This window comes from Ammodytes marinus (genome assembly GCF_949987685.1).
Source record: "Ammodytes marinus genome assembly, chromosome: 19".
Lineage (NCBI taxonomy): Eukaryota > Metazoa > Chordata > Actinopteri > Uranoscopiformes > Ammodytidae > Ammodytes > Ammodytes marinus.
Window position 1 is genome coordinate 24,842,053 of NC_137223.1, and position 21,228 is coordinate 24,863,280.

Sequence of the window (21,228 nt, forward strand, 5' to 3'; positions counted from 1 at the left end):
ATATAAACTAAGTTTGACTATCCGGAATTAACATAGTCAACAACTTCTTTCTGACTACGGTAGTCGTAATTACATTTTGAATAGTTGGAATTTTTGCTTGCCATATTTGCTCTCCCACAGCACCTGAAGGCATCATTAACCATACTCTTACGTGATTGGAGGAGAGATGGATAAGGGGCGTGGTTAGAACTCTGGTAACATGACGCCGGCTCCACGCGCTGGCTTGTTTGCCTGTAAACTTTCTCACTCCGTCAGTTTGCGCTGGACCGTTGGAAACCGTTGGACCCTGTCTGTAACTTTCGGTCACGAAAAAGGAGCTTTAAAAATGTCCAAATAACGGGGTTTTATTGTTTTTTTTTTAAAATTCTAATTGTTCTAAAGCAGTAAAGGGATTATTGTAGTTAAAATACGTTGGATAAAATGGAGCCAGTGAGTAAATGGAGCCCGCAACAAGTGGTGGAGTGGATGAGAGGTAAGACTGCCAAATTGTGAGACGCTAATGTTATCCTATCGGGTCAGTTTATGTCAATATATAGCCATTCAAAATATAGCACGTTAAGTACATTATTTGGGAAATTCTGATGTGTTTAAGTTGTTTTATGTGACATTTTGATGGTATAAAGTGAGTTGTGGCAGTACATTCACCTATACTTTATTCCTACCTTTCTACAATAGGGCAATATTGTACTTTTTTTTTTCAAACTCGCTAAATGTATTCGATAGATAGGCCACCATATTGTAATTTACTTACACAATTACATACTATTTTCAACATTAGAATGATGATATAATAATCATGGAGAATGTATTTATCCCACAGTTACAGTAATTTAGTAAGAAGGTAATTTAGAAAGATAACTATAGCCTACCTACCTTTACCACATTAAAATGTTTAATAGGCTACGAAAGAATCCATTTCGGGAAAGATATAAAGCTAATTTAGTAATTTCCATGTAAGAAAATGTCGTTGGTATATTGGTGAATAGAATAAACATAGATAAGATATGAACAATAAGCTATCCAAACAAAGACGGTCAGATGTAAAAAAATATATATATATTTTTTTTGCAAAGTCAAGGATATAAATAAAAATTTATATTTTGATTTGATTTGATTCAATTTATTTCAGACATATCAAACATACAAAACAAAATGAAAAGCATGGAAATACAATAAACAAATTATGTTTTCACAAAAAAAAGAAATTATCTGTATTGCTGAGATATGCCTGAAAAGGAGCAGGAAGAAGTATACACTTAAATATAACATTTAACATTTATGTGTAATGTATATATCAGTTTTTTAAAGAAAGAGCTGTGCAGTGTGTGTAGGAATGCGCACCGTAGGGAGGAATGTGCCGCGGTTCACAGTATTTAGTGTAAATGACAATGTGCCGAAGACAATAGTCTGAAAAATGTGCTGTTAAAGGTGGCGTCAGCTATTATGGAGAACGCTTGTTGTCAAAATCACTTTTTGTCAAAATCAGTGAATATCTCCTCGTTATCTGCTACCTGTCTGTACTGTGTGTGTGTGTGTGTGTGTGTGTGTGTGTGTGTGTGTGTGTGTGTGTGTGTGTGTGTGTGTGTGTGTGTGTGTGTGTGTGTGTGTGTGTGTGTGTGTGTGTGTGTGTGTGCGTGCGTGCTGAAAACAAATCCAGTGTTGATACTCAGCGTAGGCTCTTGTTGCTAATATTTTCGTAATTTCACTTTCACCTGAGTATTTTTCTACACGATGGTATTACTGATTTTAAAGGTGCTACGAGGAACTTTTAAATATTTCTGAAACAGTCTAATTTTTTCCTCTGATGATCATATATTACATGTAACAGCAAACGAGACCATCAGTGCAAAGAATGCTATTTTTATATAGTTTTTCTTAATGCCTTTGTCATGGGTATATACGCTCACCCAGGAACAACAGCTGGCGTAGTAAAAACACTACCGCTTTTGTCCAAAGGGGGCGCAGACTGAAAGTTCCTCGGAGCACCTTTTAAAGTTGGAACTTCTTGACTGGTATAAAGTTATTCTTTTATGGGAAATAAACGGTTCTGCTTTTAGGGTTTTACATTTATGCTTTGTTGACATATTTGAGAAGTTATACTTGAAGCCCTACTTCACCGGTGGAAATATGAAGGTGTATTGAACTCTGAGATCCTATGTAGTTATAAATGTGCAAAACATTTTAGAAATCGGTTCATCCTAGCCTGAGAAAAGGCAGAAAGAGTGTTTTATTGGTCTCACTGTCTAACCCTACATTTTGGGGTGTAGGGTTAGGATTAACAGGACAGCTGGGCCAAGGGAAGACTGAGGGAAGAAAAACCTCATTCATTATATTATAATAGAGATTTTATAATGATAGAACGCCGGTTGAATATGGGTGAAGTATTCCTTTAAATAGGCATTTGAATCTTTAGCAGTTGATTGTAGTTGTAGTTGTGGTAATACATTATGCTTGTCCAATGTAAGTCCATGTGTTTAAATAGCTTTCCATTCATTTTAAACTGAACAGGTTGTGTTTTGGACTTTGGTGTTTAGACCAACATTTTTTACGTCTTTATATGTACATAAACAGTATATATATATATAATTTTTTTAATTATTTTTATATCATGGATTGTGCCTCATGATGTCATAAGGGGAGAAGCCACGCCCCCCATTTAAAACCTACCATGAAAAAAACTGACAATTTTTTTTCTTATTTTTCAGTGGCAGTTTGATTAACACACATACACGCACACACACAAACACACACACACACACAAACACGCACACACACACACACACAAAGCACTGATATTCATTCATTACAGTTTGTGTCACTCATTAAGCAATAAACAGGCCGGACCAGTTTCACACTACAGCAATAAAAGTGACAATCGGCCCCATAACTCTTTAGTGATAAACACCTACTGTTCTGTAAATACCTAAGGGGGTTTGGGACAAGCAGTGGCAGGAGACGATTGGTTTCTGTTTCTCTTAACCGCAGTTTCTGTATCTCTCGTTTGCTAAATGTTGTTTTGACATTTGAGGTTTTGGCTTGCTTGACTCTGCTCGGTGTTATTGTAGATCGTAATCAATGCATTATTATTTATTTTTTTAATAGACAGCGTGCACATGATTCTATTTGTTTCTTAACCTTTATTTCTACAGGTAAATCCCATTGAGTCCGAAGACTCTTTTGCAAGGGAGACCTGTTTTCCTTTCCCACGTTACCTTTCACACACCGATAGCAGGCGAACTATCGACATTCACACGAGGCAAGGTGGGTGAAGTGTCTTGCCCAAGGACACAACAACTATGACACAAGTGGCAGGGCGGGGATCGAACCTCCAACCACTTTGATCATCAGCCGACCCGCTCTACCAACTGAGCCACAGTCGCCCCAATTCTATGGGAGCCCGTTTCCCGCCAGCAACAAATGGGGGGGGGGGGGAACACCAGTTTGTAAACGCTGCCATACTGAGAAACACAGAGAGAGTTTTGTAGGGAGCTGATAATAGGCTTAATCAACTTTGTGTCAACTTGTTTGGGGCGATGGCTTGAATGTAACGATCATTCATTTTAAATAGGAAAAAGTTACGCACTATCGCTTTAAGCCCCTTTCTTTCTTAGGATTAACTTTACTATTGTGAGAAAGTGTGAGGCTCCATGTTGTCATTAACATACTAAACACAAGGCGTTTCTAAGTGTTGCTTTTGCGGACAATAAAGAACCCTAAACACAATCCCAGCTCTTTGCAGATGTCAGCCTCCTGCAGTGGGCCGGGGGTCAAGATGTCAGCGGAGCCTTTAAAGGGGCGGCGGCCATTTTATATTACTAACTAGATCTTTAACTAACAGGCTTTTGTCGTGAATGAAAAGAGTGAGGGACATGGTTTTTGTTGTGTTTCTGTCACTGAAGGTACTCTATCTGTCTGTCTGTCTGTCTGTCTGTCTGTCTGTCTGTCTGTCTGTCTGTCTGTCTGTCTGTCTGTCTGTCTGTCTGTCTGTCTATCTATCTATCTGTCTGTCTGTCTGTCTCTGTCTGTCTGTCTGTCTGTCTGTCTGTCTGTCTGTCTCTGTCTATACTGTATCTGTCTATCTATCTGTCTGTCTATCTATCTATCTATCTATCTGTCTGTCTGTCTGTCTGTCTGTCTGTCTGTCTGTCTGTCTGTCTGTCTGTCTGTCTGTCTGTCTGTCTGCCTGTCTGTCTGTCTGTCTGCCTGTCTGTCTGTCTGTTTGTCTGTTGATTCAATATATTTATATTACTAACTAGATCTCCAACTACAGACTTTTGTTGTGAATGAAAAGAGTGAGGGACACCATGAGGTCAGTCACATGACCTGAACGACCCAATTAAAACTAGTTATCTCCGGGGCGCTCCGGTGGCGTAGTGGATAGAGCGCGTACCATATTGACTCCGGCCTTCGTTGCAGTGGTCGCGGGTTCAAATCCGACCCGTGGACCTTTACTGCAGGTCATCCCCCCTCTCTCTCTCTCTCTCTTTCTCCCCATTTCAACTCTGTACTGTCTAATAAAGCACACACACACACACACACTTCTCAGGCATGTAGCTAAGCATGTTCAGACAAATGCACATATTTTCTCTGCTCATCTGACAGGTGTACATGACGACAGACAGATAAATAAGGCGACACAACCAGTTCTATTGTAGGTGTGGAGAGATAATACACGAGCAGATAGATGGGAACTGTTTACACCTGGGTCAGATTCAAAGTTTAATCTTAACCTTGGAAAAAAATGGTAAATGGACTTGACTTATATAGCGCCTTCTAGCCGATTTTCTCAGCCCCAAAGCGCTTTACATATCTTACCACATTCACCCATTCATACACACACTCATACACCGATGGTAGAAGCTGCCATGCAAGGCGCTCTCTGAACCATCGGGAGCAATGTGGGGTTCAGTGTCTTGCTCAGGGACACTTCGACATGTGGCGGGGAGACGGGGGATCGAACCACCGACCCTGCACTCCAGAGGCGATCTCCCTACCTACTTCGCCACTGCTGCCCAATAAGTCCATTTGCTGTTTATGAACACACAACGAGTCACTGTCAATATCTTCTGGAATCTACGTAAAAGGGGTTTTGGTGAAACTAAACATTTTTCTTTTTTCTTTTTACCCCTGGAAATATCAGCTCCACTCTCGGCGATGGTCTCAAAACCTAATGAACAACTTGATTTTGCTGCAAAAGTTTTAAACTGTTAGCTGATTTTAATTTTTGGGGCATTTATTGGACCAAATAATCTATCTAAAAATTGAGAAAAACTGCAAGTTATATTATAATTTTTTCTCAATTGCAGTAGTCCATGAAAAAAATATCTAAATCCCAATATCACAGCGTTACATTCTCGTATTAAAGGCCTACTTCACCGGTTGGAATATGAAGGTGTATTGAACTCGGAGATCATATGTAGTATAAATGTGCAATTTTTTTTTAAATCGGATCATCTTAGCCTGAGAAAAGGCAGAAAGAGTGTTTTATGGTCTCACTGTCTAACCCTACAGTTTCCTTCTTGTGACATCACAGTAAGGGTTAGGATGAACAGGACAGCTGGGCCAACGGAAGACTGAGGGAAGAAAAACCTCATTCATTATATTATAATAGTGATTTGATAATGATAGAACGCTGGTTCCGTATGGGTGAAGTATTCCTTTAAGCAGAAAATACAAATCTCTATTTCCTTGTTCTTGATTGATTGAAACCTTTATTTATTCAAACTCGAAAGGCATTGAGGTTCCCCTCATTTACAACGCCGACGAGCGCGCAACAACACAACAACAACAATAACAACAGAGTGACAGAATAAAACAGAGAAACACAAAATCCTAGCAAGATAAAAAAGATCAAAAGAAATAAAAAAATTACAATAAAAGAGCTTAAAAAATTAATTCAGTTAAAACAAATGCAGTGGTGATGGTGAAAATCAGAAATCATAGATTTAAAAGAAGAAAAAGTGGGGAGAATGGTCATATTGAAGTTGCTCTGAAGGGCATTCCAAGAGGTGGGGGCACTATAGCTAAAAGCAGTTGTTCCCAGCTTAGAGTGAGCTCTAGGAACCTTTAAAAGCAGCAGCTCACTGGATCGGGTATTAAAAGACTGAGAGTTCCAGTCGAGCATAGCTGATAAATAAGGTGGCTGTTTACCAATTAAGGATTTAAAAATAAATAAAAACCAATGTTTTGTGGCCTAGTTAACGTTCATCCAAATTTGAATACTTTTCAAAAACTGGAAAACAAAACAATTTTTAGTGATATTTGCCTCACTATTTTCATGTGTTGTAAGACCTCTCAAACCCCTGCTCACATACGACCCACTTCCCTTTAGTTTCCCACTTGATAAAATGCCGACCGTTTGAAAGTGCACGCTAAACAGTTTGTATAATCAGATTGTTATCTTGTGTTTTTGACTCTTTGACCCTCTGTTTAAACTGTTGAAACATTTGGAGGGATTTGGAATGCGGCCAGAACTCAGCTCTGCATCATCCATTGTGCTTTCAGTTTGAAGAATTTCCCCCAAAACAATAACTTTCCTCCTGACTGGAATTTTTTATTTTTATTTTTGGACATAAAGGGAAGGAAGTTTAGTAGGTTACAGGTCGGAGAGAGAGTGGGGGAGTGATAAGTTGAACAATATATTTTTTTCAAAGAAATTTTTTTGTCATTTTCAAGCTTTATTAGACAGTACAGAGTTGAAATGGGGAGACAGACAGAGAGAGAGAGGGGGATGACCTGCAGTAAAGGTCCACGGGTCGGATTTGAACCCTGGACCACTGCAACGAAGGCCGGAGCCGATATGGTATATATTGTTTTGGCGATTATGTTCAGGCATCACAGCTGGGTGGTTAGGGTTAGGGCGAGGGGACAGGGAGAGGTTAGAATATAGATAGAACATTGACGGAACACCACGGCGGCCATCTTGAGTACGTCACGTCGAACAATAAAAAAGACCGCAGACCGATAGGCTACTAAGTTTGTGTTATTTATATTGTTTTGAGGATTAGGTTCAGGCATCACAGCTGGGTGGTTAGGGTCAGGGCAAATGAGTGACGTAGCAGCAGACATGTCATGGAAGCTAAATAGTCAAAAATCACGTCCGACACACCACAGTTGCTTCCGTCACGCCTGGGTGTTGTTGTCACGCCAGGGTAACTTGTCTCCGGGGCTGCAGCTGGACTCTACTCGCTCCACTACCAATGATACGTGCTTCTCCAACACGTTCCTCACACTGTTTATTTTGATATCTGGAAAGGTAAACAAAACCATCACGCGCTGCATCCGCCCTCATCCTACCCACAATCCTTTGTGTTTGGAGGACGCTGCTGGCGTTTACTTCCAATAGATATGCAAACAGATATAAACACACAATGCCTCTTGCTGTGAGCACCTGTCGCCAACACACCTTATGAGTCAATATAGGGCCCTATGTGAAATCAGTTTTTACCGCGGGCTGGAATCGAACCCGGGTCCGCTGCTGGCAGAGAGAGAGAGAGAGAGAGAGAGAGAGAGAGAGAGAGAGAGAGAGAGAGAGAGAGAGAGAGAGAGAGAGAGAGAGAGAGAGAGAGAGAGAGAGAGAGAGAGAGAGACTCTTGCTGTGAGCACCTGTCGCCAACACACCTTATGAGTCAATATAGGGCCCTATATGAGATCAGTTTTTTTTTTCTCACAAATTCCCTTTTATCTGTTTAAATTTTTTACAATTAACACTCATTCAATCATCAGAACGAGTTTCTGATTAATGCGAATGAATAATATTCTAAACAATTTAATCAGATATAAAACTACATTTAAAACACATCTGAACATTGTACTGTTTTTAGTGCTTCAAATAAAAACAACTATAGGTCTACAGTACAGTGTGACTTTCAGGCCCTATGAATGTACTGTAGTAAGTAAGTAAGCTTTATTTATATAGCGCCCTTCACAGACCAGGGTCACAAGGCGCTTCACATATTATACACACACTCAAACACCAATGGCAGTAGCTGAGCAATAACCATCGGGAGCAATTTGGGGTTCAGTGTCTTGCTCAGGGACACTTCGACATGTGGCGGGTAGGCGGGGAATCGAACCTCCGACCCTGCACTCCAGAGGCGATCTCCCTACCGACTTCGCCACTGCCGCCCACAAGGCAGGTGGTGTGGTGTTGGTTATTATAATTGGATCCTTCAGTGTCTCTCTGTCTGTTTGTTTGTGATGAGTTTCACATTGGAAACGTTTTGTTGTTTGTTGAACGGGAGGAGAATCTCTGTCACCTGAGAGTGTGATGTCACAATGGTCCGATGATGTATTCCAGTAGCTTAGCAACCAGAGAAAGGCACTAACACAAGGCCAGATGTTGAACCAGCCATGTGTGATATTTTAAAGATAATCTTTTTGGGCATTTTTTTAATTTTCTTTTAGCCTTTTTTAGACAGTGTGGAAAGAACGACCCGGGCTGGATTCTAACCCGGGTCTGCTGTGAAGAGGACTGAGACTCTATGGGGGGACAGTACAGAGTTGAAATGGGGAGACAGAGAGAGAGAGAGAGAGAGAGAGAGAGGATGACCTGCAGTAAAGGTCCACGGGTCGGATTTGAACCCGCGACCACTGCAATGAAGGCCGGAGCCAATATTGTATGCGCTCTATCCACTACACCACCGGAGCGCCCCATCAATGGTTATTAAATGACTTGCATTACAGCCATTGGTAATGCTACCCATAGGCTGTGTGTGTGTGTGTGTGTGTGTGTGTGTGTGTGTGTGTGTGTGTGTGTGTGTGTGTGTGTGTGTGTGTGTGTGTGTGTGTGTGTGTGTCTGTCCACCATCATAGATATCTTCCTCTTTTCTTCCCTTGACAGTTGGTCTCAGCGTTTTGTCTTATCGGTGAAACTGAGGTCAGAGAGGGCGCGGTGAATCACAGGAAACACACAGATCGTCACACACACACACAGACACACACACACTCACACTCACACACACTCACACTCACACTCGCACGCACACGCACACACACACAGAGACACACACTCTCACTCACTCACACGCACACACACACACACACACTCTCACTCACTCACTCACACACACACACACACAGAGACACTCACACTCACTCACACACTCACACTCACTCACGCACACACACACACAGAGACACTCACACACACGCACACACACACAAACACACACCGGCACACACACACACACACACACACACACACACACACACACACACACTGAGCCTCTTCCTGCCTATTTCCTGTTTGTAGCAACTGTGATGTCATTCCGGAGAGAGAGTGTCTCAAGCCACGTTCACACAAGTTATCTTACATTGGGTAACGCTTTATTTTGATAGTCTCAGTTAGGTAACGCTTTATTTTGATAGTCCATCAGTTAGGTCACACTTTATTTTTTAAATTTTTTTAAAGATAATTTTTTGGCATTTTCAAGCTTTATTAGACAGTACAGAGTTGAAATGGGGAGACAGAGAGAGAGAGAGAGAGAGAGGGGGATGACCTGCAGTAAAGGTCCACAGGTCGAATTGGAACCCGCGACCACTGCAACGAAGGCCGGAGCCAATATGGTACGCGCTCTATCCACTACGCCACCGAAGCGCCCCAGGTCACACTTTATTTTGATAGTCTCAGTTAGGTCACGCTTTATTTTGATAGTCCATCAATTAGGCAACACTTTATTTTGATAGTCTCAGTTAGCTAAATACATGTTACTGTTGAATATGAAGTAATTTATAAGTAAAACATCTCGAAAATCTTCTGATCAGCCCGACATAGTAGATTCTGTGTTAATTCTGTGGCGGTGTGTGTGTGTGTGTGTGTGTGTGTGTGTGTGTGTGTGTGTGTGTGTGTGTGTGTGTGTGTGTGTGTGTGTGTGTGTGTGTGTGTGTGTGTGTGTGTGTGTGTGTGTGTGTGTGTGTGTGTGTGTGTGTGTGTGTGTGATTTAAAAACCTGTCGGACCGGTCTCTGTAACATAACACTATAAACTGATGTAATAGTGCAGGGCTGTACGCTTATTTTTTAAAGTCGTAGCACTGGTGCTAGCAAGCAAAAAAATTCAGTAGCACAAAAATAAATTTGGTAGCACACAAAGTATGATCGAAAATTTGCATGACCCTAACCCTTGCATTTCGCTCTACTTACCTTTGAGCATGTCATCTTGGTTTTATTTGAGATTCTCAATGAATATCCTAGTGTGTGCAGTAATAATTATAGAAGAATGAATAGGGGTGCACTGATTGGAATTTAGACAAAAGAGTCTAACCTGCCAATGGCAATTTGTTTGCTGATTCAGAATTATTTCCCCCAATAGAACTATAAAAATAATGTCTATATCTATATATTTTTTTTTTTTTTTTTTTCAGTTATGTTTTATTGATTTTCTGTTATCAAACAAAGAACAAACAACACAGCACAGATCTTGTCAAGTTACAAAAGAGTAATGAGATATAAAGGTCACATAAATACATATTTGGATCATATTGTTTACAGTGGAGTCATGTCAAAGGAAGAGATTATACAAACTATTTATTTGTGAAAACAAGGTGTGGGCGTCCTTTCTGCAAGAGCTCAGCAAGATCATTAGGAAGATAATCAAGAAAGGGTTGCCATACATCATAGAAAGCATTGGTGTTACCTTTTAAAACAGCACTAAGACGTTCCATAGGAAAAACACGAAAAGTTTCTCTGTACCATTGTGTAACCGAGGGAGGCTTCTCCTGAATCCACTGGAACAGAATACATCGTCTTGCTAAAAGCAGAAGTTTATACAATAAAATCAACTGTCCAGTGGGTAGAGGGAGCTGTGCCGTAGTTATACTCAGAAGGAACAGAACTGGGTCCAACTTAATTTTTTTGTGAAAAATTGAACTAAGCTCCTTAGCGACGTTTTTCCAATATCTGGATATTAAAGGACATTGCCAAATACAGTGGTAGTAGGTTCCTATTTCTTTATTACACTTAAGACAGAGGGGGGAGATCTCAGGATTAATTTTGTGTAGAAATTGAGGAGTACGTTGCATTCTGTGTAATATTCTATATTGACTCTCCCTGAGTCTGTTGCATGTATATATTTTCTTAGCAGACATAAAAGCATTGGACCAGGCCTCTGTGCTAAGTTCAACCTCCAAGTCCTTTTCCCATAGATCCCTCGCTCTGTCAGAATTAGCAGAGTTAAAAGGCATTAATTTTTCATAAAAGAGAGAAATAAATTTCTTGTCATTGAAAGTATTCAAATTAAAATGAAGAAGGAAGCTTTCAATAGGACTCAACATTGGTTGATCATTCGGTAATTTAAGATTAGATTTTACAAAATGCCTCACTTGGAGAAAACCAAAGAAGTGGTTACGTGATATATGGTACCTATTCTGAATTTGATTGAATGACATGAAATTACCGTTTTCAAATAAATCAGAAACAAATCTTAGGTCCTTTGAGAACCAATCATCAAAAATAGTCACTCCAATGCCTGGGGGGAAAGCTTTGTTCCTAGTTAAAGGTTGTAACGCTGATGAAAACTCTCTTCGGCCAATGTGTTTAGTGATATCACGCCAAATCCTAAGTGTGTTAAGCATAATAAAGTTATTTTTAACCTCTGCTGGGAGTTCACCTAAGGCAGTTGAGGTAAGGCTAAAAATAGATAGAGGGGTGCAGCACCAAGCATCTACGGGGGGCTCCCCTTGATGTAGAAAATGTCTAAGCCAACCTGATATTATACGGGCGTGACATGCCCAATTGTAGTATAGAAAATTAGGGAATGCCTGACCCCCCCTGTCTATTGGTAATTGCAATATCTTCATCTTTATTCTAGCTTTCTTTCCGTGCCATATGAATTTAGACAGCAATCGTTCAATATCCAAAATTACTTTCCTATTGATCATTAATGGCAGCATCTGCATAGGGTACAATATCCTGGGAAGTACATTCATCTTAATTAAGCTTATTCTACCCATCCAGGACAATGGGAGATCAAACCACCTGTCAAGGTCACTTTTAATTTTTGTCAAGGTTACTTTGAAATTTAGTTTGTACAGCTCCTTAATATCTGCTGATACTTTGATGCCCAGGTAAGTAAAACCTGAGACCGACCACCTGAAAGGGAAATTGACAGGGGCCGCCCAGGGCCCAGGGCCACCTAATGGTAAGGCCTCTGACTTGTTGTAGTTAACTTTATAACCCGATATCTGGCCAAATTGATTAATGATTGATATCAAGGTAGGGATGGAGTTCTCAGGGTTTGTAATAAACAATAATATATCGTCAGCGTAGAGTGATATCCTGTATTCAATGTCTCCTAACTTGACACCAGAAAGCCCCTGGTGGGTCCTTATAACTTCTGCAAGAGGCTCGAGGGCGAGTGCAAATAATAAAGGCGAAAGGGGGCAGCCCTGACGCGTACCCCTGCACAAGGGGAAAGTGTCAGACACTGAACCATTCACAAGGACCCTCGCAGCCGGAGATTTGTATAATACTTTGACCCACTCAACAAAGCCTGCACCCAAACCAAACCTGTTAAGAACATCGAAAAGATACTCCCACTCCACCCGGTCGAACGCTTTTTCAGCATCCAGTGATACTGCAAGAACCTTGTTTTTTGTATTTTGTGCGAATTGAATAACATTTAGGAGCCGTCGGACATTGGAGTGAGAGTATCTACCCTTGATAAATCCCGTCTGGTCCTGCTTCACCAGGATGGGCAACACCTCTTCCAACCTCCTAGCCAGAAGCTTGGATAAAATTTTACAGTCAACCCCGAGCAAGCTTATTGGTCTATAAGATGCACAAAGATCAGGGGGTTTATCTTTCTTTAAAATGAGAGATATATGGGCGAGATTTAAAGTTGGTGGAAGTGAGCCCCCGTCAAAAGACTCCATAAACATGTTAGTTAAAGGACCCACCACAAATTTTGCCATCTTTTTATAAAACTCGGGACCAAAGCCGTCAGGACCTGGAGCCTTCCCGCTTTGTAAGGATTTAATTGTATCCAGGACCTCTTGGGCCGTAATCGGCCTACACATATCTGTTCTGCTTTCCTCAGATAATGAAGGGAGTTTAATATTATCAAAAAAACTTTTCCTTGGAACTGACGTATTTTGACACTCAGATGAGTATAAATTTTGGTAGAACTCTTTCATTATTTTACTGATCATTTTGGTTTCAAAGTGTTGTTCACCCCTCCTGTCTTTGAGCGAGGGTATTGCATAGAGCCCTGCTTTGCCCTGGGCTAGTCTAGCAAGTAGCCGGCCAGGTTTGTTACCGGATTCAAACAGTCTATGCCTGGCATAAAATATTGCTGATTCTGCTTTTTGAGTTAGAAGTTGATCTAAAGCAGATCTGGCTGCTTCTAATTTCTTTAACACAGATGTGGAGGAAGAAGCTTTAAATTCTCTGTCTAAGCTAACAATATCTCGCTCAAGCTCTAGCTGTTTCACTAATGTAGTCTTCCTTTTTGCGGCCGTGTAAGAAATGATGGACCCTCTAAGAAATGCCTTGCCTGTTTCCCATAGAGTAGACGCAGAAACCTCAGGCGAGTCATTTGTGGAAATAAACAGTTCCCATTGATTTTCTAAATAAGTCACAAATGCAGGGTTGCTAAGAAGAGACGGATACAGACGCCAGTGTCTAGAAAAAGGGTCATGGTAAGGTGGCATTACTTCAATAGAGACTGATGAGTGGTCCGAGAGAACACATGTGTTAATGGAGCAAGCTCCGGTTCTATCTAGTAGTGGTCTAGAAACAAAGATATAATCAATTCTAGAAAAAGAATGGTGGGGACGAGAAAAAAAAGTGAAATCTTTTCCTCGTGGATTAGTGATTCTCCATGCATCAAAAAGGCCAATATCAGAGCAGAGCTCTATCGTAGCTTTTGCCATTTTAGATGGAGGTCCGATTTTAGGTGGGCCATAATCCATCTCAGGCACCAGACCACAGTTAAAATCACCTCCAAGTATTACATAAGGTGGGGATATGGAAGAAATATCAGCCAGTAACTTTGAATAAAATGAGCTATCAAAAGTATTTGGTGCATAGACACTTCCTATAAGAACCCGTTCACCATATAGAAACCCAGTGATTATAACAAACCTTCCTTCTGTATCTCGAACAACTTTATCTAGTGTAAATGGAAGACGTTTGTGGATAAGTATTGCTGCCCCTCTGCTTCTTGAATTGAAAGAAGAGTAATAAATTTGACCCACCCAGTCCCGCTTTAATTTTAAATGTTCAATATCTGTAAGATGCGTCTCTTGTAATAATGCCACCTGTACCCTGTCTTTCTTAAGCATGGAAAGCAATTTGCGTCTCTTAACAACATGGTTGATTCCTTTGACATTTAACGTTATGATTTTCGTGCTACTCATTAACTATATGATTGAACATAAAACAAATAAAAGTGATCCATATCTAAATGAAAATGACCCCTTACCATGAGCATAGCACAGTACAGAGTTATATGGTGCATGAAATGAGTGACCTGTGCTGGTATGAACACAAACAACAAGAACCTTCTTCATACTCAGAGAATAATGTAAACATGAAGAAGATACCAGAGTATGAGAAATATGAACACACAAAACAGAACAAAAACAAAAACAAAAAGCTACCCACTGGGTAGTACTATAGGAGCACATGCTGCTAAAATCAGTTTCCACTTCTGGAGCAAAATAAAAAAAAACTCCATATCCCACCCCCGCCCCCACAACAAAAAGTTTGTTACATGCCTATTGTTATTCCGGCCACATATCAATATAAGGTATCAAATTATGTTAATAATGAACAGAGAGAGCCCCTCCTTAAATGTTAACCTACAAGAGTGAGCATAATGAGATCACTTAATAATAACCACGCAAACCTTGAACGTATTATAATTGCACATAGTAAAGCCATGTCACCATTTGTGCCTTTAAAGTAGTATGTGGAAGTGTCCTCTCAAATTACAATAGCTGCTGTTATAATAATAATAATAAAAACGAAAACAAAACAAAACTTACGTAGACCTTAATGATATGTGTCCATGTAGTCTCCCAGATCAAGCATGAAAAAAGTCATACTTAAGGCGTCTCCTGTCCGGCTTTACTTTTCCAGCGTGTTGAGAAAGTTTTCTGCATCTCTTCGTGATTCAAACTTGTGTTCTTTGCCGTTGTGGTTCACAGCCAGTGTAGCCGGGAAGCGCATGTTGAAGCGGATGCCTCTCTCGATCAGAGCCTGACACACACCGTTGAAGGCTCGTCTTCTCTCCCGAACCGCAGACGATAAATCCTGATGAATGAAGATCCGCTGCCCGTCATGTTCCAGATTAGGCGTCGCTCTCAGTGCAGCCATTATCCTCGGTTTATCCCTGGAGTTGTGCAGTTTAATAATCACCGGGCGGGGACGCACACCCCGCGGCCCCAAGCTCCGGTGCGCCCGGTCAATTTTGATGCGGCTTTTAACGCCGGGAGTCGCTTCCAAGCCAAGCACGGTAGGCAGCCAATCTTCAAAGAAGTGAATGGGGTTTTTTCCCTCGGTGCTTTCTTTCAGATTGAGAACACGAATGTTATCCCGCCTGCTGCGGTTCTCCATATCATCCATGCCATCGGCCATGAGCTTAATTTTCTTCTCTGCTTCAGCGAGCCTCCCCTGTAGACTGGTTACTGTATCCTCCACATCCGACACTCTCTGCTCGGCCTCGGTGATGCGTTTTGATTGGCTTTCCAGCGTAGTGGATATTTTTTCCAAAGTCTCCGTGAATTTGGAAAGTTTTTCTTCCATCATGTCGCCGAAGTTTTGAGTCACCTCGCGAATCAGAGCTGCGGTGTTCACCGTCGGGGAGGGCTCCTCTTCACCTGCTCCTCCGAAGCGGAAAAGTAATGGCGAATCCGCTTTTTGGCTAGCAGTTGCAGCAGTAGCCATTCCTCGTGTGTTGATTTTCGTCTGTTTCGACATCACTTGTTGTCAAAATTGTACTTTTTCTGCTTGCCGCTAGTTCTTACACTACTGAGTCAATGTGATCAGCCGAAATGGTAGCGATAACTTGAAATAAAATATATTTAAAGACAGGTGGGAGCGGGAGCTCTGTGGAAACACGTCTTCTAGCCAGACATCGTCACGTGACCCCCCCATCTATATATTTTTTAAATAAAAATATAATTATTATAGTAGGCTAATAATAACAAACATTTTTAGAACATTTCATTCTTTTAATGAAAACCAAACTTTAAAACATTGAACATAATAGCCTATTAAATAAATTAGTAAACATATTTATACAATTTAGGCCAAGTTAAATAGGTTGTGTCAAACTTTGTTTAAATAGACTACTGTTGACTGCTCTCTGCAGCTGAAGCAGTTGATTTTCTTGCTAGCGCACTGCAGGGCTGTGAAGCGCTAACTTCCTGTTCTTACCTGCTTCAAAATAAAAGTCAACTCGCATTTGGCTAGTAACAGGCTTTTATTGTGAAGGGGCACAGGAAATGTTCCGTTTCCACACGCGCTAACTTAACTGCGTTAAGAGCCGTGTCCTTCCGTTTTTTACCGTTGGTGAAGTTAGACGCTATAATCGCCGAGCACAGATCCCGAGCACACATCTTTCACCAGCCAAAGTGGAGGGTAGACTTAATAACTTACTCGCCTAAGACTACATTCACCCGCATTTGGCGAGTGTTAATGTAGAGCCCTCTAAGCAGTGTTGTGCATCACTCCTCTGTGTTTCAAAGACAGCCTCTCCTCATTAGCACTCGTGCGAGAGGAATTGTATTCATCATCGCACGTGATCAATTTCAGTGGCAAATGCGATCAAAACTGTCGCACTGTACAGCCCTGTAGTGTAATGGGAGCTTCAGGATACTTTCCCTACAATGAAAAAAAATATTGTATTATTTCTGGACGCATTCCAAACAACAAAGTTTGGTGCAAACATTCTAGAATGTCCAGAGGGAGAATGTGTCTGTAACTGTCACAGGCCGTGTAAAGCTCACTCATTAACACGCTGTATAACTTGTCTGTTTCATCTGTAAACACAAAAACATGAATTTGTCTGTTTGATGATTGGGCTTTCGATAGATAGATAGATAGATAGATAGATAGATAGATAGATAGATAGATAGATAGATAGATAGATAGATAGATAGATAGATAGATAGATAGATAGATAGATAGATAGATAGATAGATAGATAGAAAAGCATATCTTGTTTGCTTAAAGGTGCTACGAGGAACTTTTAAAATATTTCTGAAACAGTCTAATTTTTTCCTCTGATGATCATAAATTACATGTAACAGCAAACGAGACCATCAGCTCAAAGAATGCTATTTTTATATAGTTTTTCTTAATGCCTTTGTCATGGGTAAACGCTCTGTTTAATCTGTAAACACAAAAGCATGAATTTGTCTGTTTGATGATGAGGGTTTTGGGCCAGAAAAGTGTTTTGGCCAAACAGCTAGACAGCCAGCAAATACACTTTATTTTTATTTAATTTAATTTTTTCGGGATAATAATAATAATGGATCTTCACACCAATGGCCTTTTGCTACAATGGGAAATAAGATGTCGGAGGAGTCATGGGCTGTCCCAAGTCCAAACCATCCCCCAAAATGGAAAATTTTTCAGTTGGTTTCGGATAAAAGTCAAATATCCAATCGTATGCTAAATAAATCAATACACGACGAGCACCCCCCATTATACCCATTATTTTTGCCAGTCGGTTGTAGGGCTGGCCCGAATGCCATTTTTCAGGCTTAGAATATTCGTTGGTTTTTCCAAGCGAATATTCGAATATTTGTTCCAGAAAAACACACCATCAAAAACAACATAAAAAAAATAAAAAAAAAATGTAAAAAAAAAATTAAAAAAAAACGTTAATAATCCCTATATACTCCCTGGAACCGATTTTGACAGTATCTGCATATTTTGTTGAAGATTTACGCGCTCGGAGGTGAAGTAATGGATGCGCTATGACACTTAGTGATGTAATATCCTCCTAAATGAGCAATACTACTACTACTACTACTACTACAATATTACTAACTTTTATATCCAAATATAAAATTATTTGATGACATTATATTGCAGTACTAGCTTCTTGCAAAAAATTTTTTTGGAAAAAAATAAAATAATATATAAAAAAAAAAAAAAAAAAGAAGCTCCAAATACTAATTTTCCGAACAATTCGGGCCAGCCCTAGTCGGTTGTGGTACTAAATGGTAAATGGACTTGACTTATATAGCGCCTTCTAGCCGATTTTCTCAGCCCCAAAGCGCTTTACATATCTTACCACATTCACCCATTCATACACACACTCATACACCGATGGTAGAAGCTGCCATGCAAGGCGCTCTCTGAACCATCGGGAGCAATTTGGGGTTCAGTGTCTCTTTGCTCAGGGACACTTGGACATGTGGCGGGGAGACGGGGGATCGAACCACCGACCCTGCACTCCAGAGGCGATCTCCCTACCGACTTCGCCACTGCCGCCCGTACTAGTAGTAATCATCCATTGCAGTGCCTGTCTCTCTTGCTCTGTGAAGCTGGATCCTGCCTCTGCTCTGTACACTGTGACACTCCCACAACCCTGTTTGTTTGAGTTCATAAGACGCGCAAGGAAATCCTTTTTCCTTCTCAACAGTGTTTGTTCTACTGTGTGTGTGTGTGTGTGTGTGTGTGTGTGTGTGTGTTAGTGTGTGTTAGTGTGTGTGTGTGTGTGTGTGTGTGTGTGTTAGTCCCTCCCGCTGCCTCGCACCAATGAGATGAAGTGTGTGTGTGTGTGTGTGTGTGCGCCCGTGTGTGTGTGCTATAGTGCAGTGTGTGTTTGCGTGCGCGCGCGTGTGTGTGTGTGTGTGTGTGTGTGTGTGTGTGTGCGCCCGTGTGTGTGTGCTATAGTGCAGTGTGTGTAGAGGCCCATAGACCCATGAATAGCCTCTCTGCTCTCTCTCTCTCTCCTCGTCCTGTTGTGATGGTGTTGGGCTAAATGTTTCTTTTGTCCCCCTCAGTGTGGGGAGTGTCACTGCCCGCTCTCACTCTATTATGCTTCAACAACACAACACGTGCCGTTTCGATTTAATGAACTATGAACTTGCAAACGGGACGGTCCAACAATGCAGAGAAATGTTATCGAGCTGGCTTAGCTTTAAACCTGCAGTGTGTAGAATTTTGGGTTTTATTTCCTAGCAGATTTTGTAGAAAGTAATTATAATATCCATAAGTATATTTAATTTAGTGCAAAATAGCAGAATTTTTTTTTTATTATTTATTTTTTTTCCCTTAGAAAGGGTCTCATATATGTCCATATTTCTGCATATTTTGGACCAAGGCCTAGTGCCGTCATCTTGAAAGCGTCATAGTTGGAATGTCATCAGGTGCATTGTTTAAAATTTAGAATTGTTCTTGTCCTTGAAGGCCACTGTAGCTTCTGTTATTATTCTAAAGGGGTGGGGTTACCCAGGGAGCGTTGCATTCTAGAACTTTGTAGAACTTTCTTGATGATGTCATATTACACACTGCACCTTTAAGGTTCAAGGTTTTTTATTAATATCCCAAGAGGGCAAATTTGTTCACAGCAAAAGGAGTTAGTGGCTAAAAACACACGACAATACAAGACAACAATGGACACAAAACACAACAGTATGTACACACACCTGGGGAGTCATAGGTTGCTGTTCCGAATCGCATACTCTTTCTTTTTTCTATTCTACATACTACATCCGACGATAAAAATAATCTAGCTAGGATGCAGTAGGCATACTATTGGGACATACTTTTCTCTCTTATTTCATCATAACATTGCGCCTTGATCTTGCCTCTTGCTTTTATATCCGTTGCATCCCCGTTTGTTTTCATATGGAGGCTTCGTCGATGTGACGTCACTTCCGGTGCGCACTGGATTGTGGGTCAGAATCGCCCAAATAGGATGCACTTTTCAACACTAACAATCTTGGCCGGATGAAGTAGAACATCCGGGTACTTCTAACCATCCTAAATCTGGCCACAAGAATCGGGACATCCTAAATCTTTTTTCTACCAAACTATATAGTAGAAAGTATGAGATTCGGAACGCAACCAGAGAGTGCTTGAAAATAAAGTGCCAAGATGGTGCTATGTGCCATATGCAGCAGCATCAATGAAAGCAGCATTTAAAGGGCAGTGTGCCATCAGCAGCATCGACAGTTGTGTCACTTTTACCACATTTCTGTGTAGACAAATATAGTATGACTCTTTTTAAATAAGCCTTTCAGTGAGAAGTGAAGTGTGTATGTATTTTGAGCTGCCTGTCCGTTTCCTTTCAGACACGCGAGGAAGTCAGAGTAAAAAAGTGAGTGGGAGTCGAAACTCCATCTGCTTGTAAACAGTAAACAGTCAGTTAATCATTGGTCAGAAACATCAAAACAAACAAGATGTCGACTCTGGCCTCATTTTACTGAAAGGTTAACTTTTTTTCTCTGACTTCCGTCACGTGTTTGAAAGGAAACGGACAGACAGACAGACAGACAGACAGACAAACACACACATACATAGACAGACAAACATACAGACAGAAAGACAGACAGACAGACATACACACACACACATAGACAGACAGAAAGACAGACAGACAGGCAGGCAGGCAGACAGACAGACAGACAGACAGACAGACAGACAGACTAACCCAATGTCATAAGCACGCCTCATAAATACCTGGAGTTACTGTCATTAGGAAAGGAATTTAAATGACTCTATAACTGTATAACCAGGAACCATACATGACAGGTTGCTGAAAGATAAGTTTTCATGACCTTATGAATCATTGGGGTGACTGTGGCTCAGGTGGTAGAGCGGGTCGGCCGATGATCAAAGGGTTGGAGGTTCGATCCCCGCCCTGCCACCTGTGTCATAGTTGTTGTGTCCTTGGGCAAGACACTTCACCCACCTTGCCTCGTGTGAATGTCGATAGTTAGCCTGCTGCTATCGGTGTATGAATGTGTGTGTGAATGTTAACGTTGGGAAAGGAAAACAGGACTCCCTTGAAAAAGAGTCTTCGGTCTCAATGGGATTTACCTGTAGAAATAAAGGTTAAAAAAAAAAAAAAAAAAGATAACAAGCAAGAATTTAGACCGTAAGGGAAATCATTTTATTCTATGATTTTGTCACGTTTTATCGGATCCCTTATCAAATTTAAGAAATATGTACATCATTTACAGAGACAGTTTTTGTGGAGTTGATAATAGGCTTAATCAACTTTGTGTTCAACTCATTTGTCATTGGCCTGAATGTAACCGACATTC

At 40.8% G+C, this 21,228-nt stretch overlaps 1 protein-coding gene across 1 annotated transcript in view; it reads left to right on the forward strand.

Moving 5' to 3' along the window:
• Positions 1-283: 283 nt before the first annotated feature.
• LOC307266123 (connector enhancer of kinase suppressor of ras 3-like) overlaps positions 284-21,228 on the forward strand; it is a 61,414-nt gene continuing 40,469 nt past the window's right edge. Inside the window, exon 1 of the mRNA XM_080048046.1 lies at positions 284-472. Within this exon, the coding sequence (XP_079904172.1) occupies positions 421-472 (52 nt within the window). The 5' untranslated portion in view covers positions 284-420. The remainder of the gene's footprint in view (positions 473-21,228) is intronic.